Source organism: Eretmochelys imbricata, chromosome 8 (genome assembly GCF_965152235.1).
Source record: "Eretmochelys imbricata isolate rEreImb1 chromosome 8, rEreImb1.hap1, whole genome shotgun sequence".
NCBI classification, from domain to species: domain Eukaryota; kingdom Metazoa; phylum Chordata; order Testudines; family Cheloniidae; genus Eretmochelys; species Eretmochelys imbricata.
In genome coordinates, this window is record NC_135579.1 from 71691016 (window position 1) to 71713404 (window position 22389).

General features: G+C 41.8%; 1 protein-coding gene across 1 annotated transcript in view; it reads right to left on the bottom strand.

Moving 5' to 3' along the window:
• The window catches only part of SNX7 (sorting nexin 7), a 69116-nt gene that overhangs the window by 27527 nt on the left and 19200 nt on the right, over positions 1-22389 (bottom strand). Inside the window, exons 2-7 of the mRNA XM_077825356.1 lie at positions 18006-18188; positions 14465-14575; positions 13887-14051; positions 12642-12846; positions 8009-8208; positions 5670-5756 (exon numbers count right to left, since the gene is read on the bottom strand). Coding sequence (XP_077681482.1) covers positions 5670-5756; positions 8009-8208; positions 12642-12846; positions 13887-14051; positions 14465-14575; positions 18006-18188 — 951 coding nt within the window. The remainder of the gene's footprint in view (positions 1-5669; positions 5757-8008; positions 8209-12641; positions 12847-13886; positions 14052-14464; positions 14576-18005; positions 18189-22389) is intronic.

Genomic DNA, 22389 nt, shown 5'->3' on the forward strand with positions numbered 1-22389 from the left:
GATTTTAGCGCTACTCCCCTCGTCGGGGAGGAGCATAGAAATAGATTAAGTGTCCTTTAGGTCGACGGAACGGGGTTGGTTGTGTGGATGCAGTCATTTTTAAATCGACCTAATGCGGCTAAATTTGACCTAACCCCATAGTGTAGACCAGGGTGAAGTGAGAAACTAGTTTCTAACCAGCTTTAGTTACTCATCACTGTTAAAAAAAAGTGGCATTTAAACTTTACATTTTAAATATTCTATTTTAGGATTTTGCACAGTTGTCCATCAAATTTTAATCATCGGTTTCTCCTGACTGTTAGAGCAAGTTAGCAACTGGCTTGTGATCCTTTGAATGGGCATGCACATTGCCAACATCACAAATGGCATCCATTTGGCTGAAAATTAATGCATTTGTTCAGACATACAATTAATTAAACTTTTTTAAAAAATTCCATCAGGGAATTTATTTGCATAACAGCTAATTATATAAGCTCCTACAACAGGGTTGAGGGAAAAAAGATGCAGTTTTCCTTTATTTTTTTCCTCTTTTGAATATGGTTCTTTCCTCACTCTTCCCTTTTGCGTACTATTTTTCTCTATACTTCCTATTGGCAATTCCACTATAGCACAGAGCAACTTGGGAAAGAATTGAAATTTCATACAACTTATAAAGGAGAGGCAGACAATATTTCTGTGCAAGAAGGTTAAATGTATTTAGGCCCCAATTCAGGACTTCAGTAGTCTCACTGATTTCAAGATGTGCATTGACTTCAAAGGCACAATTCATATATGTGAATAGCTTTAAATACATAAGTACCAGACAGCGGCGTATTAACCCCTAGGCCAACAAATTTGCAGGGGTGGCAAATTTATAACAGCAGCCAGAGGCTGCTTCCCCCAGTGCCAGTTCGCATCCTCTGCCCGCCCCCGCCCCAACTCCACCCCTTCCCCGCCCCCCCCGCTCCTATTGGTCTCCTTCCCCAAATCCCCACCCCCTTCTCCTGAGCTTGCTACGTTCCCCCTCTCCCCCCTTTGCAAAGCTGTTTTGCGCACAAGCACTGGCAGGGAGAAGCAGGACTTGGCAGCGCGCTCAGGGGAGGAGGTGGAGTCGAAGCAGAGGTGGGCTGGGGCGGGGTGTGTGTGGGTGTACACGCCAGCGCTGTACCGTGACTACACGAGCCATGTTAAAGCACTGCGCAGCAGCGTTTTAATGTTGCCAGTGAATACATGCCCTCAGGCAGGTTTCGGTTAGATCACCTGCCCAGCTCCTCAGCAGCCTGGGCTTTCAGGCTCCCACTCCTCAGACTAACTTCCCATTTCGGCAGCCCAGGCTCACAGAGCTTCCAAGATCCATGGCTCTGAAGCAGCCTGCTAGGTGGACAGCTTAGAGTCTGGGCACCCAGGGCTTCCCACCATTCATTTTCATAAATAATTTCTAAAGGTGGGGGGTTTGCCGCAAATCAGAATGAAACCAAAATTTCAAAATAGTGAAGTCTTCCACAAAATGAACTTAGCTTTCGCCATATAGCTCTAATAAACAGCTTCCTAAAACTTAGGCCTGATCCAAAGTTCACTAAACCAACAAGTCTTTCCATTTACTTTAATGATCTTGGACTAGGTTCTTAATCAGCAGCGCCTCTAGTTTCGAAGTAGTTTTCATCCAGGTTTGTTCGTTCAAATATAGTAAGGATCATGTAACAGTCTAGAAATTGTAGACTTTGCTGTGTCCAAGCAATTGCAGTAAGCTGAAGTTCATGCAACTACTCCAGTCACTGAGCATACTAGGATTTTTTCTGTTTACATTCCTCTATATTTTTAATGGCATACAAATTTGCTGTGTATACTAAGGAGAGAAGACAAGAGAAAGGAAGTATAGAGCAGATCAAAGACAGATGAAAAGACACAGTGGCAGCAAAAGGAGGACAGTAAAAGATACAAGTAAAATAAATTCTTACTTCATGAAAACCAAATATATGTGTTGTCTCAAAAGCCTCCAGAGAGACTATAGTTCAGTTACAAACTACATAATAAAAAACATATGTACCTCATCCCAGAATATGATATCGTAGGTATCAAACGACACCAGATAGCAATATTTCATTATGTTTAGTTCACTGACAAGAAATCAAATGGGGAATACAAAAAATACACATTTCAAATGTCAGAACAGTTTGAACATGAGACTTCTCCCAGTTCGTCTTTACATTAAACATATTATGAGACTTCTAACAGAAACTACTTGTGTCAAATCTTTGCTGTGCAGACACAAATGTTGTAACTTTTTAGTATTATTTTTTATATACCGTTTATACTGTACAGTATTTCATGCAAAAAACTACATGAAAACATTATTTAGATTGCAAAGTCAAGCACTCAAAAGGTTAGGAAATGCCAGAATTATGTTTCCAGCGCAACATTAATTTTGCCCCCTTGCACGTCCATCCTGTGCACTGATTGAGACATGGGTCCTGTAGGAAAAATCATGTAAGCAAACAGTATCATAATGCAGCCATACACTGGGGCAGAATTAAAGTAGCACTGGCAACTATAAATCTGGCATCTCCTCACTTTCAATTGCTTTCACATGTCCCCAGTGGCCCATGTCCCCTCTCGGGGCACCACAAGGGGTAGGGGCTGGCCCCCCAACAAAGCTTCTGCCTCCAGAAGCCCAACTCCCCTGCATTGCATCACATGGGGCTGCAGATCCCTCAACTCTGAGGTGAGGGGTGGGTGAGACAGACCGTACCAGAGGTAGGCTTTTTCTTTTCCAGCAACCATCCCCACATCCAGCACCCAGCCCTCCAGTTTGGAATAACAGCCTAGTCCTGTTGCCAGCTACTGCACTTAGCCATGTAGCCCAACTAGTAGCAGTCTGATATGGGTCCTAGGTAAGGAACCCAGTTCAGCTCTCTTCCTCCACCTGCTTCAGGTGCTCTGGCAGCTCCCAAGTCTTCCCAGTGCCGTGTCTGCTGATGCTCCACTTCGGTGCACTTGCAGAACAAGCTCCACTTGGAGAAGGGGAGCTTAAAAAGATGGAAGAGGAAGTTTGCCCAGGTGCCGGAGAGGCTGCTAGGGACTGCTAATGTGATCCAGTAGCAAGGGGAGCCCTGCCTGGGATTGTAGCTAGCTTCCCCTTTTCCTTCTGTCATGTTTTTTTTTTTTTTGGGGGGGTGGGGGGCGGGGGAGCAAGGGCAAACAGACACTGGAAGCCTCATATAGGCAACAGGCTAGGGAGCACCACCAGGGACTACACTAGAGGGAATTGAACTGAACAGTGACCCTGTGAGTTAGCTGAACTCCTGCTGGGAACAGTGAGATTGCGCAAGAGTCGGGGCCTCCTGTTGGGGACCCAGGCAGAGCTGGCTAGCAGGGTAATTGCCCAGGCCCCACACCACAGGAGGCCCTCTGAAGCTATGGTGCTTGGGCTTTGGCTTCAGCCTGGGGCAGTGGGGCTCGGGCTTCAGCCTCAGTCCCGGGCTCCAGCGAGTCACTTAGTCTCACTGTGCCTTGGTTCTCCATATGTCAAATTGGAAAGGGCATCATATAAGTACTTCAGATAAACAGAAGCCTATCACATCATTCTTCCTTTCAGTAAGACATAATAAGCTCCAGTACATCCCCCTTCTGCACTAGCTTGCTTTTGCTAGTCACCCTTCACTGCAAAGAACAAACTGTGCTACCCTTTTATTGCAATCCTTCAACCTTTTCTACCTATTATTTGCTCATATAAATTAGCAATACTCATATCCTTTACAAAACAGCAATTTCTATCAGGATCACTGGTTGATCATTTGGACATTAAAAATAGTTTGGCTTGCCTGCTAATTTCCTGGCAATTCTAAAAACCTGTGTTATCTGGAGGAAGGCAGCACAGAGCTGTCAGTCAATAAGCAATTTAACACTTACTCCCCCATCTTCTCGACTGCACATAGCCTAAGCAAGGTCTCTGTAGCTGCAGAGTATACTAGAAAAGCAACTACCAAAACAAACAGAGCCATAACAAGAACCATTTAGAAAACCCATGGAGACAGATTGCTAGACGTGTCCTCAGTGAAGAAATAAGCTAAATCTGGGTCAGCCATCTTGTCTGCCCTACAATGCAGCTGCTCACATATTCTGAGGCAGTGAAGCAAAAGGAGCAAGATCTCAAAGTACACCAGAAATTAGATTAAAAATATAAAACCTGAAGTTCATTGCTGGAACCAAAATTAAGTTATTTATATTAAAGAACAAGCCTGAGAAGTGGCAAAACAGTAGCAGGAGCTTGGATACTGTTCTTCCCCTTGTTTGACAGCTATCTACTACCCACTGTCACTACCCTGCAGGAGGAACAACCCAATCATTCAGTCTTGATACTCATAGAAGAAATGCTCATGTCATCTGACTGACTGTTTTGAAACCAAATATTAGGATTTTATGCAGAATACAAGAGTGGCTTGAAAATAAAATTTCTAGACTAACTTGTACTTTTTGCACTACAATTAAATAGCTGTCTGGGTTGGTAAATGATTCTTGAATTGAAAGTAATTAAGTTTTCAATCACAATTCTCTCTCAAAGCATAAAACTATCAGCTGATTTTTACATTATAGGATTGTTCTTGTTTGCAATATGCAAAATGGCACTGCATCAGTTTAGTATATGACACAGTGGGCCTGGTTTTCAGTCTAGGCCTTAAACAGGCCTCTGGTTTGCACCTACAATTTTGCACAAGCTGTTATTTACACACCTAGGTATTTGACTGTCTCCCCAAATCAGGTACTTAAGATTTCCAAGTAACATCAATTGCACCCTCAAATTTATTACCAACTGCAAACATAAGAAAGCTGATCAAGCTTTCACAATCTTATCTAGTGTCAAAGGAGGAGATCTTACAGTCATTTTGTTAGAAACTATTTAAGACAGACATTTTCCCATTAAAGTCATAGGATGGGATTTTCAAAAGCACTCAGTATTGGCCTAACTCTGCTCCCACTGAAGTCAACAGGGACTCTTACCAATTATTTCAATGGGAGCAGTTAGGCTGATGTCAAGTCCTTTTGAAATGCCCACAAATATTGTCTAAAACAAAATGAAAACCTATCAAGGAAATAAGTCCAAAAGTACATTTTTAAGGTCATTCCTTAAAAGTGATAAACACGAACTATTGTAACACTGATGCTGCTGCAGACAAAGGTAGCTAGAAGCTGCTGGGTGACACTTGGCCAGGCTCACAAGGTAAACAGATTGACACTAAAATGTGGAAGTCTAAAGGAATAAATGGCAGTCTTACAATGATAAAGTCACTAACTTACAGCTTTATTGCCAAATGTCAAACTCTGGCCCCTTGTTAGGGAGAAGCAACAAGCATGGAGATGCCCCACCAGTTCTGGTGACAAGAGCTCAATTAGCTTCACCAGAAGGGCACGATCCCTCCAAAACAAAAAATGCACGTTTAAAAAAAAAAAAAAAGCATAAACAAGGACAGGTTTGACCATCCTAACTACCTCTTCTAGGGCACTTCCGCAGCTGTATCAATTCTTATTTCCTGTGCAGTGCATGAACAAATTTTTTTAGAATCAGTCAGGAAGTGTGCAGCCCCAAACCATGGCTTTTCAGGGCTTATTTTTGTCAGGGGAACTCCTAATTTTTAGTCAGAATAGGGTCCTTAGTGATAAAATTTAACATTCAGGAAGATTTACATACTTACCAGATCCTTTTCTGCCTTTTTACTGGATAAAGCATCAACTTTGGAATCAAGCTCTGCCTGAATTTGGTCTCTTCTTTTCAAGACACCCTTTAAAACATTACGATGAAATAGATTGTATTTAATTGTAATAATCTGTTTACAAAGACATCTTGCAATCAAGAGTACTTAGCACTTTAGAGATTATGCCTTCAATAGAATTCTCAGATTTAAAAGGTTTTACTTAGATAACTTTAAAGCATCTATTGTAGGTTTGTTTTTATTACCTCCATTTTTTTTTTTAAACTGAAAAATTGTTAGGAATCCTACCAAACCCAATGCTATGACAATCTGTCAGGCTATGGAGCTGTAAATTATAAAGAATTATACAGTAAGTCAGTCTATGAAATAGTCATATTATTTTAATCCATTACAAGAATCATGATTTAGAGAAGTCCCAATATTGGAAGTATTTTATTTGAATAAAAGCAATAGCATAAGAGATAGGACTCAACTAAAATGATATACCAGATACTATAGGAAATATCAATGTAAGTCTGCTATTTATGTATTATGTACCACAGTCTGGTGGCAAAGGAAAAGGAAGATTATCTTTAGATAAAGAATTTTGATCATCAGCTAAATCTATCAATGTTAGCAAGCCCACTTTTATTTAAAGTTAAGGCTAATTCAATAGATTTGATTCTTAGTAGAATGGCAAAAAACTAACATAAAAAAGGCAGGGAATATTGTCATAATTACTGGTCCTGTAGTCTGACAAGTTATATTCCAAACTGCTGTGGATTTGCTGTGTAACATCAAGTCAGTCAGTGAAAAGGTCTGTGTCTCAGTTTCCCCATCTGTAAAACTGAAATTAAACTTCTCTCATAGAACTATTGTGAAGCTTGTGTCTTTTTAAGAGGACTCAGAAGAAAGATAGTATGTAAATATAAATTCAAAAACTCTTTGATAATCTTTTATTTTACCTTGTCCCAACAACTTTTACTCTTTAATTTAGGTATGCTTAGAGATTTACAGTATTCATATTTAGTACAGTTCATGTTGAACAGTATGGGGCATAACCAGTCCTAGTTAGAAGTTTATTTTACATTATGCTAGTTGCCAAAACGTTAATGTTGAAGAGGAAATACATTGCCACCCTGACTGGTACACATTGATAAATCATTCTCAATAAGATAGCCTTTAAAAAGGCATCTTTTGAAACAGACATTACACAGAATTTTTAGTAACAGTATTTGGTCAATTATAAGTAATACAACTATAGTACATACTTATAACAAAACTTGCCATTCGGTACCTTAAAGTATCTCCTGTCTGATTACAAATATAAAATATAAGGTTATAAGAGTAAAATTGAAACAAGAAATGGGTTAATATTCTTTTGTGTATTTTTTTTTCCCCTTTTACTTCCTCTTTTATCCTATACAGAACTACAGGAGAAACTATTAGAAATTCTCTGTTTGTCCGCCATTATAACAAATATCTATTCTAATTCCAAGGTAAAACTAATAATTTCAGTACTAATATGTGTATTATGTGTTCTTATTCACCAAGACAAAGTAAAGGTTTTCCTAGTTGTCTCCCACCAATGGGAGAATCTGTAAGAGAAACTCTTAGAAGGGCCTTGAATGGAACAGAATGCATAGTACTAGGCCCCGGCATAACATCTGCATGTCCATATGGCAGATGCATATCTATTAAAGAGGTTCATTGCTATTCTGGAAAAGTGAAGTCAGGATCTTAAGGTTTAGAAAGATCTCAAAGGAGGGAAAAACCTTGCCTTACCTTGTGTATCAGTCTCCATTCCTAGATAAGTCAATATTTTGACAGAGTGAAGACAGTTCTTCTGTATTAATCTTCATCATGAGTTGTAGTTCCTTGAACCTTTCTACAGTAAGGACAACTATTCTCTCCACTAGCATGTAAACCTTTCCTAAGGTGCGACAAATTTCCAGGGAAAGGGACACACAACCCTTCAACCATTAATGTTGCTGTTATGGGGAGCTAGCTGCAGGAGGAAACTGGAGAGGAATCACCACAGCGAAAGAAATCATCTTTTTGAGACTGGACACATCTTACCTGATTAATAGGGGAGCCGGGGGGAGGGGGAGGATTTGGTGCAAGAGGGCAGCCATTCTAAGGAAAATTATTCTTGCTTTAAAAAAAAAAAAAAAGCTTTTTTCCACTTTAACTCATTTGTTATGTTCTCAATTAGCAGCAGAAAGAAACTGTAGCCCTCAAAAAGAGTTAATGCAGTGACTGCAAAATCAATTACATATAAAGCAGATTCTCTCTTCAAAGGTCACTTAATACACTGGTGTAAGCAACCTTTATGGTCTTACCGTTAATATTTCACTGTAGAGAACATATTCATGTAGAACAGGCAGCAAGTTTTCTGATAGTCCTGCCATCCGATTCTCAGTAGCTTTGCAGCACTTGTCAATGCAGCTGGCAACACCTTTTAATGAATCTACTAGATCTTCTTCTGATGCACACCAAAGAGTATGGATTGGACCATATTCCTTCATTTCACAATAATACCCTTAATACGAAGATTAGTGCATATTAGTACTCAAGTCAATGATAGATGCAAAGCACAGAAACTGAGGCTAGTTTCAAAATCTGGCCAAATGATCCTCAAAAAGATGTTACAGGAAAAAAAGCTTTCTTCTTTTTTGTTGTTATTTTTGGTCAATGGAAATATCTCAAACTTGTACTCATTAAGCTATTACCAACATATTACTAAAAAAAAAAAATCAGTGAAAAATGATCTTTTTGAAATAACTGTATATGCACAATAGGTTCAGTGTGTGCGCTTAAGTTCATTCCAGTTCTGGAGTTGTCAAGGTTCCTCCCCCACTCTGAACTCTAGGGTACAGATGTGGGGACCTGCATGAAAACCTCCTAAGCTTACTTTTACCAGCTTAGGTTAAAACTTCCCCAAGGTACAAATTAATTTTATCCTTTGTCCTTGGAATATCCACTGCCACCACCAAACTCTAACTGGGTTTACTGGGAAACATAGTTTGGACACGTCTTTCCCCCCAAAATCCTCCCAACCCTTGCACCCCACTTCCTGGGAAAGGTTTGGTAAAAATCCTCACCTATTTGCATAGGTGACCACAGACCCAAACCCTTGGATCTGAGAACAATGAAAAAGCATTCAGTCTTCTTACAAGAAGACTTTTAATAGAAATAGAAGTAAATAGGAGTAAAGGAATCACCCCTGTAAAATCAGGATGGTAGGTACCTTACAGGGTAATTAGATTCAAAACATAGAGAATCCCTCTACGCAAAACCTTAAGTTACAAAAAAGACACACAGACAGAAATAGTCATTCTATTCAGCACAATTCTTTTCTCAGCCATTTAAAGAAATCATAATCTAACACACACCTAGCTAGATTACTTACTAAAGTTCTAAGACTCCATTCCTGGTCTATCCCCAGCAAAAGCAGCATACCAACAGACACAGACCTTTTTGTTTCTCTCCCTCCTCCCAGCTTTTGAAAGTATCTTGTCTCCTCATTGGTCATTTTGGTCAGGTGCCAGCGAGGTTACCTTTAGCTTCTTAACCCTTTACAGGTGAGAGGATTTTTCCTCTGGCCAGGAGGGATTTTAAAGGGGTTTACCCTTCCCTTTACATTTATGACAGAAGTACTGCTTTATTACTACCACTCTGGAAGTATTTTTAAGTACAGGAAATCTCTTCAGAAAACAATCATTAGCTCTGTAGCTCAATATAACTTTGTAATTGTGGCCACGGTATTCTCTCAGAAAAAGTAAGTCCAGACACTGCCACTTTTATAGACCTTTACTCTGTAGCAGTCTCATTAAATTTCAGTAAGGCACTAAAGATGAGGGAGGCAGAATATGGCCCTATACTGTGTGTTCACATTAGCAATGTTCATGTGTTATGGGCCAAGGTAAATTGAAGTGGCTATGATGTTGGATCAAGTCCACACTGCTCTAATGTGTCTTTCTAATTTAATTCTGACTGTTGAGGTTTTCACAGTCCCTCCGCTTTTTCTGCCCTCTACAGCTTGGTCACAGTTGACTTTATACTGAAGAAACATCCAACAAAAAGACACATGAAGTAGTGTATGCAGAGAGGGATGCTTGTTTTGAGTTTAGTTGGTCTAAAAAGCCTCTGGAAACTTAATGGAAAATCCCAGATTGGGTTACAACTAGCAGGAAGCATCGCTGCTTGACGAATGGTTCACTGCTGAGACAAAATCAGCTTTGCACATGACAAGTGTTCTGCAGGTTACTGCTGAGAAAGGCTAGACGTAAACAACATCTGGCAGCACTTGAGAGTGAATAAAACTCTAGGAGGCTTTACCACCAGTATTTTGGTGCTGGTGCTTTAAATGTATACCCAGGAACTTCTCTTCACTATATAACAACTACTCCTAGTGGAATGAACTGCTAAGACAAAAAAAAAAAAAATCCCTTTGAGCAATATGTATTTCTTTTATGCAAGGAACGCCCAATTTAGTCAGGGCATGCAGAGATCTGGACTGACAGAGTAAGCTAAAGGAAATAAAGCCTTGGTTATTATGGAACACAGCGCAGCATTTCAAAGTAATTTTTACATGCAAGAGAAAACCCTAAAGTATTGACCAGTGAGATTTTTAAAACACAGGATCAGCGTCAGATCAGATTCAAGCTCAGAAAAGTAAATATATAATTTAAAGATTCAAGTAAGTACATTCCATTCAGAACAAACTTTTCTTGAAAATCAAGGAAAATTCTAACAAGAGCATGAAGTTCAAACAAACCCATCTGACAGATGTTATGACCAACAAGAAAGGTAATATTTTTTTAAAAGAAGAAAGAGAAGAATGAGGGGGGATTTGATAGCTGCTTTCAACTACCTGAGAGGTGGTTCCAGAGAGGATGGTTCTAGACTATTCTCAGTGGTAGAAGAGGACAGGACAAGGAGTAATGGTCTCAAGTTGCAGTGGGGGAGGTTTAGGTTGGATATTAGGAAAAACTTTTTCACTAGGAGGGTGGTGAAACACTGGAATGCGTTACCTAGGGAGGTGGTAGAATCTCCTTCCTTAGAAGTTTTTAAGGTCAGGCTTGACAAAGCCCTGGCTGGGATGATTTAATTGGGGATTGGTCCTGCTCTGAGCAGGGGGTTGGACTAGCTGACCTCCTGAGGTCCCTTCCAACCCTGATATTCTATGATTCTCTTTCATGTGACACCGAATAAAGATGTACAATCAACCAAAAGAACAGATGTGATAGCGTTACATGTTGAGATTTAAGAAGGCATGTCAAATAAATAGAACTTCAACTGTGTTGGCTAAGACAGACAATCAATCAGTACTTACAACAACACTTTACAGAATACAGAAAGAAAAGTATACTTTACCAAACCTTCCAACTGGTGAAGAGTTGGGAGCTTGTTCACTTCCAATTAACTTCCCAATATTCATTACTTACATATTGGTTTAGGGCAAACAAAATTCCTTTGTGGGGGGGAAGGAAAAGCAACTTTCCCACAACTTATTCCACTGTGTTCAGTTTTTGACATTTTTATTTGCCTAATTATTTACTATGTCATGTTACATGACTAATAAGCTAAAGGAATTTCTAACGCAATCATATTACTAACACCTGGTGACAATAAGCAATTCCTAATGAGTTACAAATATACTTCAATGGATCATTCATAAATCACATAAAAATCTGCAGCAAATATTCCTTATTAATCACAGAACATATTTAGATTGTAAGCACCCTTCATCAATTACACCATATTGTTAATCACAACACATCTACAGTAACAGACATCCTTTGATAGCCATCAGGGATTCCTTCCTTAACATCTCAACATTTTCTTTGTTGATTCTATACCGGGGTCGGCAACCTTTCAGAAGCGGTGTCTGCCAGCCTGGGATTCCGTTCACCTAGGCCAACAGCAGGCTGAGCGGGGCCTGCAGCCGAGACCCCAGCTGGGAAGGGGCCAGCAGCCAGAACACCAGACCAGCAGCGGGGGGCAGGGCGGAGAAGAGCAGGCTGGGGCGGGTAGGATTTTTAATGGCATACTGCTACCTCCTGGGGTCCCGGCCACCGGCCCCACTCAGCCCGCTGCCGGCCTGGGTTTGGCAGCGGGCTGAGCGGCGCCGGCATCTGGGACCTGGCAGGCAGCAGGGGGCCATTAAAGATCAGCTTGCGTGCCGTCTTTGGCACAGGTGCCATTGGTTGCCGACCGCTGTTCTATACGCTCCAGTATTTGGCTACACACACAAACTAAGGTTCAAAATAAGTACAAAGAACTTCTCAGTTTGACAGGTACAGAACACTATATTTGTAGATACAAAAAAACTTTATATACGAAAGGGATTCTGGTTACAGATATAAGAATTTGTAGGGGTTTGAATATCTACAAACAACTGGAATTCATAGTGTGATTGTCATTAGGAAATAAGTGTTTATATTTCCCTTTAAGTAGTAGTCATCTGTACACAACAAAAAGCATTCATAGTGTTCTTCCAATTAGTATGGTGAAAAACCAGCCAAACTTCTAGGTTTTCTTAGTTTTCAGTTTCTTGTCAGCATAGTTAAACTACTGTCCCTATTAATATATTATTTATGCTGATTATGTCCGAGGAAGTTCCAGGTATGACTCAGTAACAAGGAAGAGAAAGGTGAGGTTATCAGCAAGTTATTTTCCTTCTCTTGAGAGATAAGCATGCTACCTCTGCAGTCATCCTAACTTCAAACCAATGAAGAAGGCTGCCAGATGTGGACCTCTAATCCCCACATAGTTGCACACTGATCTGCCAATACGCCGAGGATTAGCCGTTGAAGGAAAAGAAGTTTCTTGTTCTCCATTTCTCTTGCTAGAAAGCAGCAATTTGTGCAGAACAGTGAAAGCAAACTAACTTTTCACAGTAATTTACTTGTTCAATATATTACTTTCTGAAGTCAATAAAACAAGCTTGTGTTCATTATTTCTACTTACCCCTTTCTTCCTTGTAAATTCTTTGGGATATTCTGTCTATCAAGTTTATTTTCTGATTAAATGTTTCCATATAGTCATTTATATCTGTAAACATATGAGGACGATTTTTAACTCCTCCTCCTCTTACTGAGGATGCTACAGCTCTTACAGTTTGTCCCATTCTGCTAAACAAGCCAGGGCCCTGCTTCTTGTGAGATGAAAGTTCCTGCAAGAACAACATACCCTTGTAAATATTTTAATGTTTTCTACCCATGGTTTAGAATTAAAGCAAAACAAATAAACAATAAAACTACACAGGCATTTATAAAACAAACTACTTTAGGTTTTCATTTGCTGCCTAGATCTTATTGTAAAGTTATTAAATATGTAGCAATAAGACTCTCTTTCCCCGCCATCCATCCCTTTACTAATTTTCCTTTTTATATTTTGATTGAAGGTTGTATGGTCAAGGACAACCATTCTGTGTCATAGGCTAGCCACGCTCTACTGAAGCAGGGAGCATGCAGGGGGAATAGGAAGGGAAGGATTAAGACCATACAAGCCTCTTCCCCTTTCAGTCTTAAAGCAGAGTCAGCCAGTATGCAGACTTTTGGGAAAGAAAACAGAGGGAAGCATGTGCAGAGAGAAGTCATCCATTGGGGAAAATTATGTTCTTACTGTGGAAAGCAGCCTCTCCCCTCCCCGCCTCCGTTTCCTTTCCCTGCACTTCTATAAACTGCTAGTGAAACATTTGGTTAAGTTCAGAACTATGCTCTTTGGAAGACAAAATTCTTGCTTTCTTTTCCAGTGAATACATTCTGCACAGCTACAGTGGGAAATTAAATGGTGGTTTATTGGCTGCATTGTCAATGAACAGATTATTACTATTATTTTTAAAGAATAAGGGCAAAAAGAGAGAAATATCAAAACAAAATAATTTAAAATCACATGCATTATATAATCTTAGGCATTTACATGGGATAGCAAGAACAGCCAGGATTAGAAGAGTGAGAATAGGAGTTTTGGAAGGGATACTAACCCTCATGCTTCAGAGCATAAAAGACAAACTGATGGGTATCAGAAAGAAATTTTTCCTATGGGCAAGTTATTCAATAGCTGTCTACTGCAGGATTCCTTGCACCTTCCTATGATGCTTCTATAACTAGCCATGGTTGGTAGGAAGATATTGAACTATGCAGGCCCCTAGTAAGGCAGTTCATAATTTCTTATAACTATAAATCAGGAGATTTTTTTTTTTTTTTTTACCCAGGCTTGTGCAGTAAGAAATATTTTGAAGTCTTCATTAAAAGTCAAAGTTGGATGCTCAGCAATTCGGTTCAAAAATTTATGCAATGCTTTCCTTCGAGTCTCAATGAATTCATCACTAAATCGTTCCACCATTCCTTTCATTATAAATTTTTCAGGCAATGGCTGAGGGGGAAAATAAATAAACAAAACATTGTATAACTTTGCATATTACATATACTACAAGTAGTCCTACTACCCAGGAGACGGTAGACACATTCTTGTACAATTCACTACACAGAAAAACTATAAAATTAACATAGTAAACACAGTGTTTCAATCTGATTCTAGCAATGGATAATGCATCAGAATAGATATAAAATCAAGAGAAAGGAAATGAACGGAGAATAGGTTAAGAAAAAGCGTAATGCCCTTATTTTTCTCTGAATTTTGCACATACACATAAAAGATTAATCAAACTACATTAGCTTCTTAATGGTTGGTAGAACCCAGAACCCTGAAAGAGACTTCTCCAAAGCTCACTACAAATAAATTTAAAACAAAAAACCAAATGCAACATAAAAATCTAGCAAGCCTACAGGAATAATCAGTGTTGGATGTGCTTCCTCAAGTCTGCTCTTCAACCAAAGGAAATCTTGATATCGTCTTCGAACTTCATATTCACTGGAGTCAAACTCACCACGAGATGTCTGAAAATCATAACCACAAAATTAAGATGGAAAAATCTAAAAGTATGTCTGCACTGCAGGTGGAAGGTGAGATTCCCAGCTTAGGTAGACAGATATACACTGACTCTGCTCGAGCCAGCATGCCAAAAACAGCAGTGTAGTGGGGACAACACAGGAGCTGGAGCTAGCCTGAGTACCAACCCACCCAGGCTCCCTAGATACATACTTTGGGAGCTAGCTTGAGCCACCACTTGTGCTACCCCAACTACCTGGCTATTTTTAGCACACTTGCTCAAGCAGCACTATGCATGACTGTCTACCTCCCAGCTGCAACAGACATATACCCTAAGAGGAGTACTAAACATATATAATAGTGTAGATTGACCACTTTGGAATAAAAATGAGATCTCTGAGGGAAAATAGTTAATGTCATTCAGAACTTACCAATTACAATTTTTAGTAAAGTGATCTAACCTAGTAAGAGATGAAACAAAGTGAACTTCTACTGTGAAAAAAAAGCAAGTGCCCAACTGTGCATAAGAAGTGTCTTATAAGAATTGATCTAGTACAATTTTTTCCAAAGGGTTTCAATCATTACTTTAATGTGAGATTTTCCTTCCAGTTAAGATAGACGTGTTCTAAATTTAGGTTGGTCTCTTTAAACTGATGACAAATCTGAGTTTAAGAAATGCCCATGTTGTAGTATTTGAATAAACTGAAAATAATTGAAGCATGTCCCTGATATCAGCTGCTATCAATCACCTAGCCACATGTTTCAGCCATGAAAACCCTGTCATTTCATACAGACCATGGGTGCCCTGCCATTTCATATAGACTATGGCCCGCAGTCCGTAGGCAGCCCTCCAGAGCATTTCATAGATACCACAATATACTAATGGCCGATGATAAAATACTAATGAATCATGTTTACACCATTTGAGTTTACACAGGTGTGTAAATAGACAATACTGTACATACGAAACAAGCTGAACTTAAAATATAAATCAATACAGGTGACTTTAAATCTTATTAAAATATGTAGAAATCTGTTTGGTCCACACAAGGTTGTTCTTCGATTTATGTGGCCCTCCTGTGTAATAAGTTTTGGCAGCACTGAAACTACATATACATCAGGATTTAATGGTTTACACTACCAGTCACCAACTTTAGTTTTGTACCCACCAGTAGAACCTTAAACTTTAGCAAACTACAGTGCTGCCAACTCTAATGATTTAATCCAGTCTCATGATATTGGTAAAAAGAAAAGGAGTACTTGTGGCATCTTAGAGACTAACGAAGAGACTGTAGCTCACGAAAGCTTATGCTCATATATCTTTGTTAGTCTCTAAGATGCCACAAGTACTCCTTTTCTTTTTGCGAATACAGACTAACATGGCTGCTACTCTGAAACACGATATTGGTGGGTTTTTTGATTGTTTGGGTTTTTAGTGGGAGGAGACTAAAACAAGCCCCAGCTCCTGGAGCCAAGTAATTACAAGCATATATGAGTTTTCATTTAAAAAAAGTTCTAGTCATTGTGGTTGCAAAGAAAAGCTTTAGAACATGATTCAAGTGAATTTTAAAGGCTCAGAAACTAGAATGCAAATAAAAAGAAGAACCTCCCCACCCAATTTTACTTAATCTTGTAATTTTTGAGCAAACCTCTGATTAACTGAGACCTGATTCATGATTTCTGAATGCTTAGGGTTGACAGAGCTGTTGTATCATCATGAATTTATACTTCAAATTAATCACGGATAGGAGAGAAGGCAGAAAACATCCCTCCCCTTCCCCATCATTCTCCCCTCTTCCTACAAAAACCCTGTTCCTCCTGCATAAACAAAGGGAACATTTGCATTTGAAAATTTGTTTTAAGTTAACCTTCTGCAAAAAAAAGTCAGAGTAAAATAAATGAATATAGCAGGTCTCAAAATGTAGGCTGTGAAGTTAAGGTTGCCAGACGTCTGGTTTTCGACCAGAACGCCCAGTCAGAAAAGGATCCTGGCAGCTCCGGTCAGCACCGCTGACCTGGCTGTTTGAAGTCTGGGCAGCAGGGCAGCAGGGCTAAGGCATGCTCCCTGTCTGCCCTGGCTCCGCGTGACTCCCAGAAGCGGCCAGCATTTCCCTCCAGCTCCCAGGCAGAGGTTCGGCCACAGGGGCTCTGCACGTTGCCCCTGCCCCTACTGCCGGCTCCACTCATCCCACTGGCCGCGCTTCTGCCTAGGAGTCAGAGAGAAATGACGGCCACTTCTGGGAGCCACCTGAGGTAAGTGCCACCCGGAGCCTGCACCCTGAGCCCCCTCCCGCACCCAAACACCCTCCCAGAGCCTGCACCCCTCCTGTACTCCGAACCCTTCATCCCCAGCCCCACACCCTCAGCTGGAGCCCTCACCCCCCCACACACACACTCCAACCCCATTGCCTAGCCCAGAGGCCCCCCTGCACCTGAACCCTCATTTCTGGCCCCATGCAGGAGCCTGCACACCCCACCCAGATACAGTACCCCCTCCCCTCCCAGAGCCCCCTCCCACACACCAAAACCCTCATTTCTGGTCCCACCCCAGAGCCCATACCCCCAGCCAGAGCCCTCCTGCACCCCAACCCTCTGCCCAGCCCAGTGAAAATGAGTGAGGGGCGGGGAGAGCAAGTGACAGAGGGAGAGGGGACTGAGTAAGTGGAGGCAGGGCCTCTGAGATGGGGCAGGGCCTCAGGCAAGGGTGTTCAGCTTTCTGCAATCGGAAAGTCGGCAACCCTATGTGCAATACTTGCTGATAATCCCCAGGGAACTGGCTGGTCTCATAATACTGGCTTTCCTCCACTCCAGCTGAGGAACTGAATTCAAAGACAGCTGAAAACACATTAAATAAATACTTTCCTAATATTACCTTTTCATTTAAGAAATTGCTGTAGCCATAACAAAAATGTTATTAACTGTGAATGGAAGGAGAACTTTTCTTTGTGCTAGCAAACAATCCAATTACAGGAAAGCAGAATTGAGAGGGGGTGTGGTGAGCAAGGTACCACATATTGACAGCCAAGCATAACTCCACCTCTCTATGGCCTACCCATGCTCGACAAATACTTATGCCAATATAGTACTTTCCAACTGCATCAGCCTTCCTCTTGTTTCATGTTCTTGTCAAGAGACACAACAGCAAATGCCAATTTCACACAAAAGACTGCTTTTGCAATCATTAAAATAACTTCAGCTATTCCTTAAATGATCTCTACAGCACTCAGTCATGCAAATATACATGAGTAACCTTAAAAGCGTTTTTTAGAATCTAACCCTGAGTTGGAAATAATTTGACTAAGCTGTTAACTCGCTGCAAAATCAGGATATAAAATTTTGAAATGTTAGAAAGGTTATTATTTGAAATCCTTTAAAACACTAACACTTGTATAGTTTTACTTTACACTTAAACTATCAGGACGATTAACAAACACTTACCTTTGTAACAACTCTATAGGTAACAAAAGTCTCAATGGCAGTAATGTGACTTTCAGGATCATCAACACTAATTAAGAGATCCCTTAATTCTGGCTCATCTTCAAACTTGTACTGGTTTATCATAGAAGAGGGGGATGTTGGTATCAAAGGACTGAATGAATTTGCCTCAGTCAGTGATGTATCCTATAGATAAATAAGACATTTGAAGAAATTCTTATTAACATATAAGGGTGCAGGTTTCAGACATCAAAAACAATAGCTCTGAAGCAGTGGTGGGCAACCAGTGGCCCGCACACAGCCCATCAGGGTAATCCACTGGCGGGCAGTGAGATGGTTTGTTTACATTGCCCATTAGCAGACACAGCCACCCACAGCTCCCAGTGGCCTCGGTTTGCCGTTCCTGGCCAATGTGGTTGCCCACCACTGCTCTGAAGTGAACAGTTAAGATGGTAAAAGAGATAGCTGATAAAACTGCAAAAATATACCACAAACATCCATGTCATCCTCTTCTCCTTTTCAGTGCTCAATTCAATGAATGGTTAAAAAAGAAAAAAAGAACAAGACCGATGAGAGAAAAGCAGAACACTACACTTGACAACATCATGGATGGCTGAAAACAGAAGTCACCTACAAATACCCAAACCAGTTAAACCAAGCACCCACTATACTGTACAGGACACTTACCAACCTAATTAAAGTTGTTAGAGGCCAGTCACCCAGGATTTGAAATCTAAATTCTCTCTTGCAAACTGACCAAGATAGCTACCCTCTTTTCCTTTCAGATGTTTTATGAAATTATATCCCTGTTAAGGAAAAGTTAGCACATGTGACTCCATTTTGGTTTGGGGCCCACCATTGTTTAAATGCCAGCACATCATACATCAGGAGGAGTAATCCTTAGATATTGAATCCCTGTGAAAATCCTCCTCCTTGTCTCCAGCCTGCCTTGACTCCCAGTATCTGGTTTTTGTCAGTCTCTAACTCCCTGTCTCTTGGCCTTGATGTGAGGCCTCCCATCCTGATAATAAAAGTTACTGATGCATGGCTTTAGGACCATGCTGTGTAATTAACATACTGGTATAGCACGAGGAATGCACCAAGCAGGGATAGGTGGTAGATAAGACAAGGGTTTGTTTATTGGCTAAGGTTTCCGATGCACGAGGGCAACATGCTTTGCTAAAAGGTATATAACCTTTGTATAATCTGCATTCAGGGTCCCCTCCTGGCTAGCAGGGGGGCACCACGCTCGAGCGTAATAAACTTAGTGTCTTTTGGGAACTCTGCAGTTGTGGACTTTGTTTCTGTGCCTCAGCCTAGATTCGAACTGTGCGTGACCTATCAGGTATAATTCGCAGCACTGGTGTGCGTGTCCTATCAGGTATAATTCGCAGCATTTGTGTGCGTGTCCTATCAGGTGTAATTCGTAGCACTTGTGTGCGTGTCCTACCAGGTGTAATTCGTAGCACTTGTGTGCGTGTCCTACCAGGTGTAATTCGTAGCACTTGTGTGCGTGTCCTACAAGGTGTAATTCGTAACAGTTTTGGCGACCACGAAGGGACTCTAGGCTCGCCCCAACAAGCGAGACTACACTCCTCCTCTCGAACAGCTCCAGCCGGCACAAGGTGAGTTCACCTTTGAGAACTCCGAGGAGGGGGGGGTGTGAGCCGTCGCTTAGGCGATAAGGTGGCACATTTTGTGTTCTTTTGGTAGCCCATTATGGGTTCTGGGCAGAGTGTAAGTAAGGGGACCCCTTTAGCTGAAATTCTCGAAAATTGGGGGAATATCTCTGGCACCCATGGGTTAGGCAGAAAAAAAGCTGTTATTTTATGTAAGGTTGAGTGGCCAGCACTAACAACTCAAACATCTGTTGAATGGCCACCGGATGGGTCCTTTGCTGGGGATACATTAACAACGCTTAGAAGAAGGCTGGAGGACAAAGCTCCAGCCCAAATGGATTATTGGTATGTATGGGACAACTGGGCTTATGCGCGTGCGAAAGGACGTCCTCTTTCCTCCTCCTTTTCCTATCTATCTCAGGGGTCTTCAGCCCCACTCTGTGCTATGCCTGTTTCTTCTCCCCGGCCTGTTTCTGCCCCTCCCCCGGCTTACCCTCGGCTTTCTGACTTATGCCTATCATCTCCTTGCTCACCACCCCCCTGCCCGTGCGGGCCCACCATTGACCCACCGGTTACTCTGCAAGCTTCCCTCATTCAGCAACCCCTTGTTACTCATAATACGGACGGAAGTGAACGGTTTGCTTTTCCCTATGTTCACCGCCCTTTTGGCCCAGGCGATTTAGTAACATGGCAACAGCAGATGCCTCGCCTGCGTGACGATCCAGAGAAGGTTCTGCAAACCATTCGGTCTGTATTTACCGCATTTAATCCTACATGGGGAGATGTCCAGGTAATCCTGGACACACTTTTTACCCCTGACGAAAAATATTCCATTCTGGATGCTAATAGGCGCTGGGCAGGGGAGGATAGTACCCGGACTTCTTGGCCCCTGACTGATCCCAATTGGAATCCTAATGTGCCTACTCAAATGGGCCTTTTAAAGGCAGGTAAAAACGGCCTTTTAGAAGCTGTACGTAAAGCTGGTAGTAAAACGGCTAACTGGTCTAAAATTCGTGAATGTCAGCAAGAGCTTACTGAGCACCCCTCCGCCTTTTTGGCCCGGTTGTCCAAGCAAGTTCGTGTATATGGGGGCGGTATAAACCCTGAGGCAGAGGAAAACCGTCCTATGATGGTCTCCTTTTATGTTGATCAGGCAGCATCAAATATAAAAAAATATTTTTCTAAGCATGTGCCCGATTGGCCAGGAAAACCCCTCCAGGAGGTTGTCCGCCTGGCCACCTTTGTGTTTAACGGCAGGGACAAGGAAAAAGCACGGGAAAAACGTAAACAGAAGAAGGAGGAGGTAAGTATGTTAGCTGCTGCCTTGCAGGCTCCTTCGGGAAACCAGCAATGGCGAGGGCGCGGAGAGATGAGGGGAAGGGGGCATGGACAGGGGACAGGAGGAGGGGGAGGTTGGGATAGAATGAGGGACGGGAATTGTAATTATTGTAAACAACCAGGGCACTGGAGGAGGGAGTGTCCCCTGCTTCCCCGAGGGGCTCCTTGGAAGAACCAGGTAGAGGCTAATCCTTCTTTTCCCCCTAACGCCCCCCAGAACCTTGTTAACCCCCAGTGACTAGAGGCGGAGGTTTTGGGGACTTTGGGAGAGTTGGAATGGGACTTGGGATTACAGTCACAAATTTATTTAAAGGTTGGGGAACACCTTGTGCCTTTTCTAGTAGATACTGGGGCCACTCTCTCCACTTTAACTTTTGTTCCGGGCTCTCTGTCCGATACCAAGGTTTGGGTGCAGGGTATAGAAGGTAATCCCTGCCCGGCCCCTTTATCCTACCCTGTCCCTATCGAGCTTGGTTCTTTAAAGCTATCACATAGATTTGTTGTAATGCCGGAGGGCCCCGCAAACCTCCTCGGGCGGGATGTGCTGGGCAAATTGGGGGCACATATATATTGCGCCCCCGAGGGGCTCCGCATGTCCGTCCCGGACTCGGCGGTTGCTTCTCTTATGACATCGGTTACCCCTATTCCTGGTGTGCCCTCTGAATTGTCCAGTGTTCCCCACGCTTTGTGGAGCACAAATTCTACTGATGTGGGTCTTCTTAAATCAGCAGTTCCAGTGAGTCTGAAAACAGGGGGCGGACCGCCTCCGTCCGTAAAACAATACCCCTTGCCGAGGGAGGCGGAAGAAGGCATCTCACTCCTTATTGACAGTTATTTGACTCAGGGGGTTTTAGTCCCTTGCAGTTCGCCCTGTAATACTCCCATTCTTCCAGTAAGGAAGCCTAAACCGGGACCAGACGGGCGTCCAGTCTATCGATTTGTTCAGGATCTTCGGGCTATAAATGGTTATGTTATAGCCCCCCATCCAGTTGTCCCTGATCCGAGCACTATTCTAACGCTAATTCCTCAGTCAGCCACTTGCTTTACTGTCATAGATTTGTGTGCAGCATTTTTCAGTATTCCTTTGCACCCTGATTCTCAATATTTATTCGCATTTACCTGGAAGGGTCAGCAGCTAACATGGACGCGTCTTCCCCAGGGGTTCTCAGGATCCCCTACTATTTTTTCCCGGATTCTCACCGAGGATTTAAAAGACATTGTTTTGCCTAGTTCGTCTGTCCTGGTTCAGTATGTGGATGATTTGCTAATCGCTGCCTCAGATTATAACGCATGTTTAATTGACTCTGTTGTTTTGCTTACTGCATTAGCTAATAAGGGTCATCGTGCTTCCCCATCCAAGTTGCAGCTGTGCCTAGATCAGGTAATTTATTTGGGCTTTGTAATTAGGCCTGGGGAGCGTTTACTCTCCC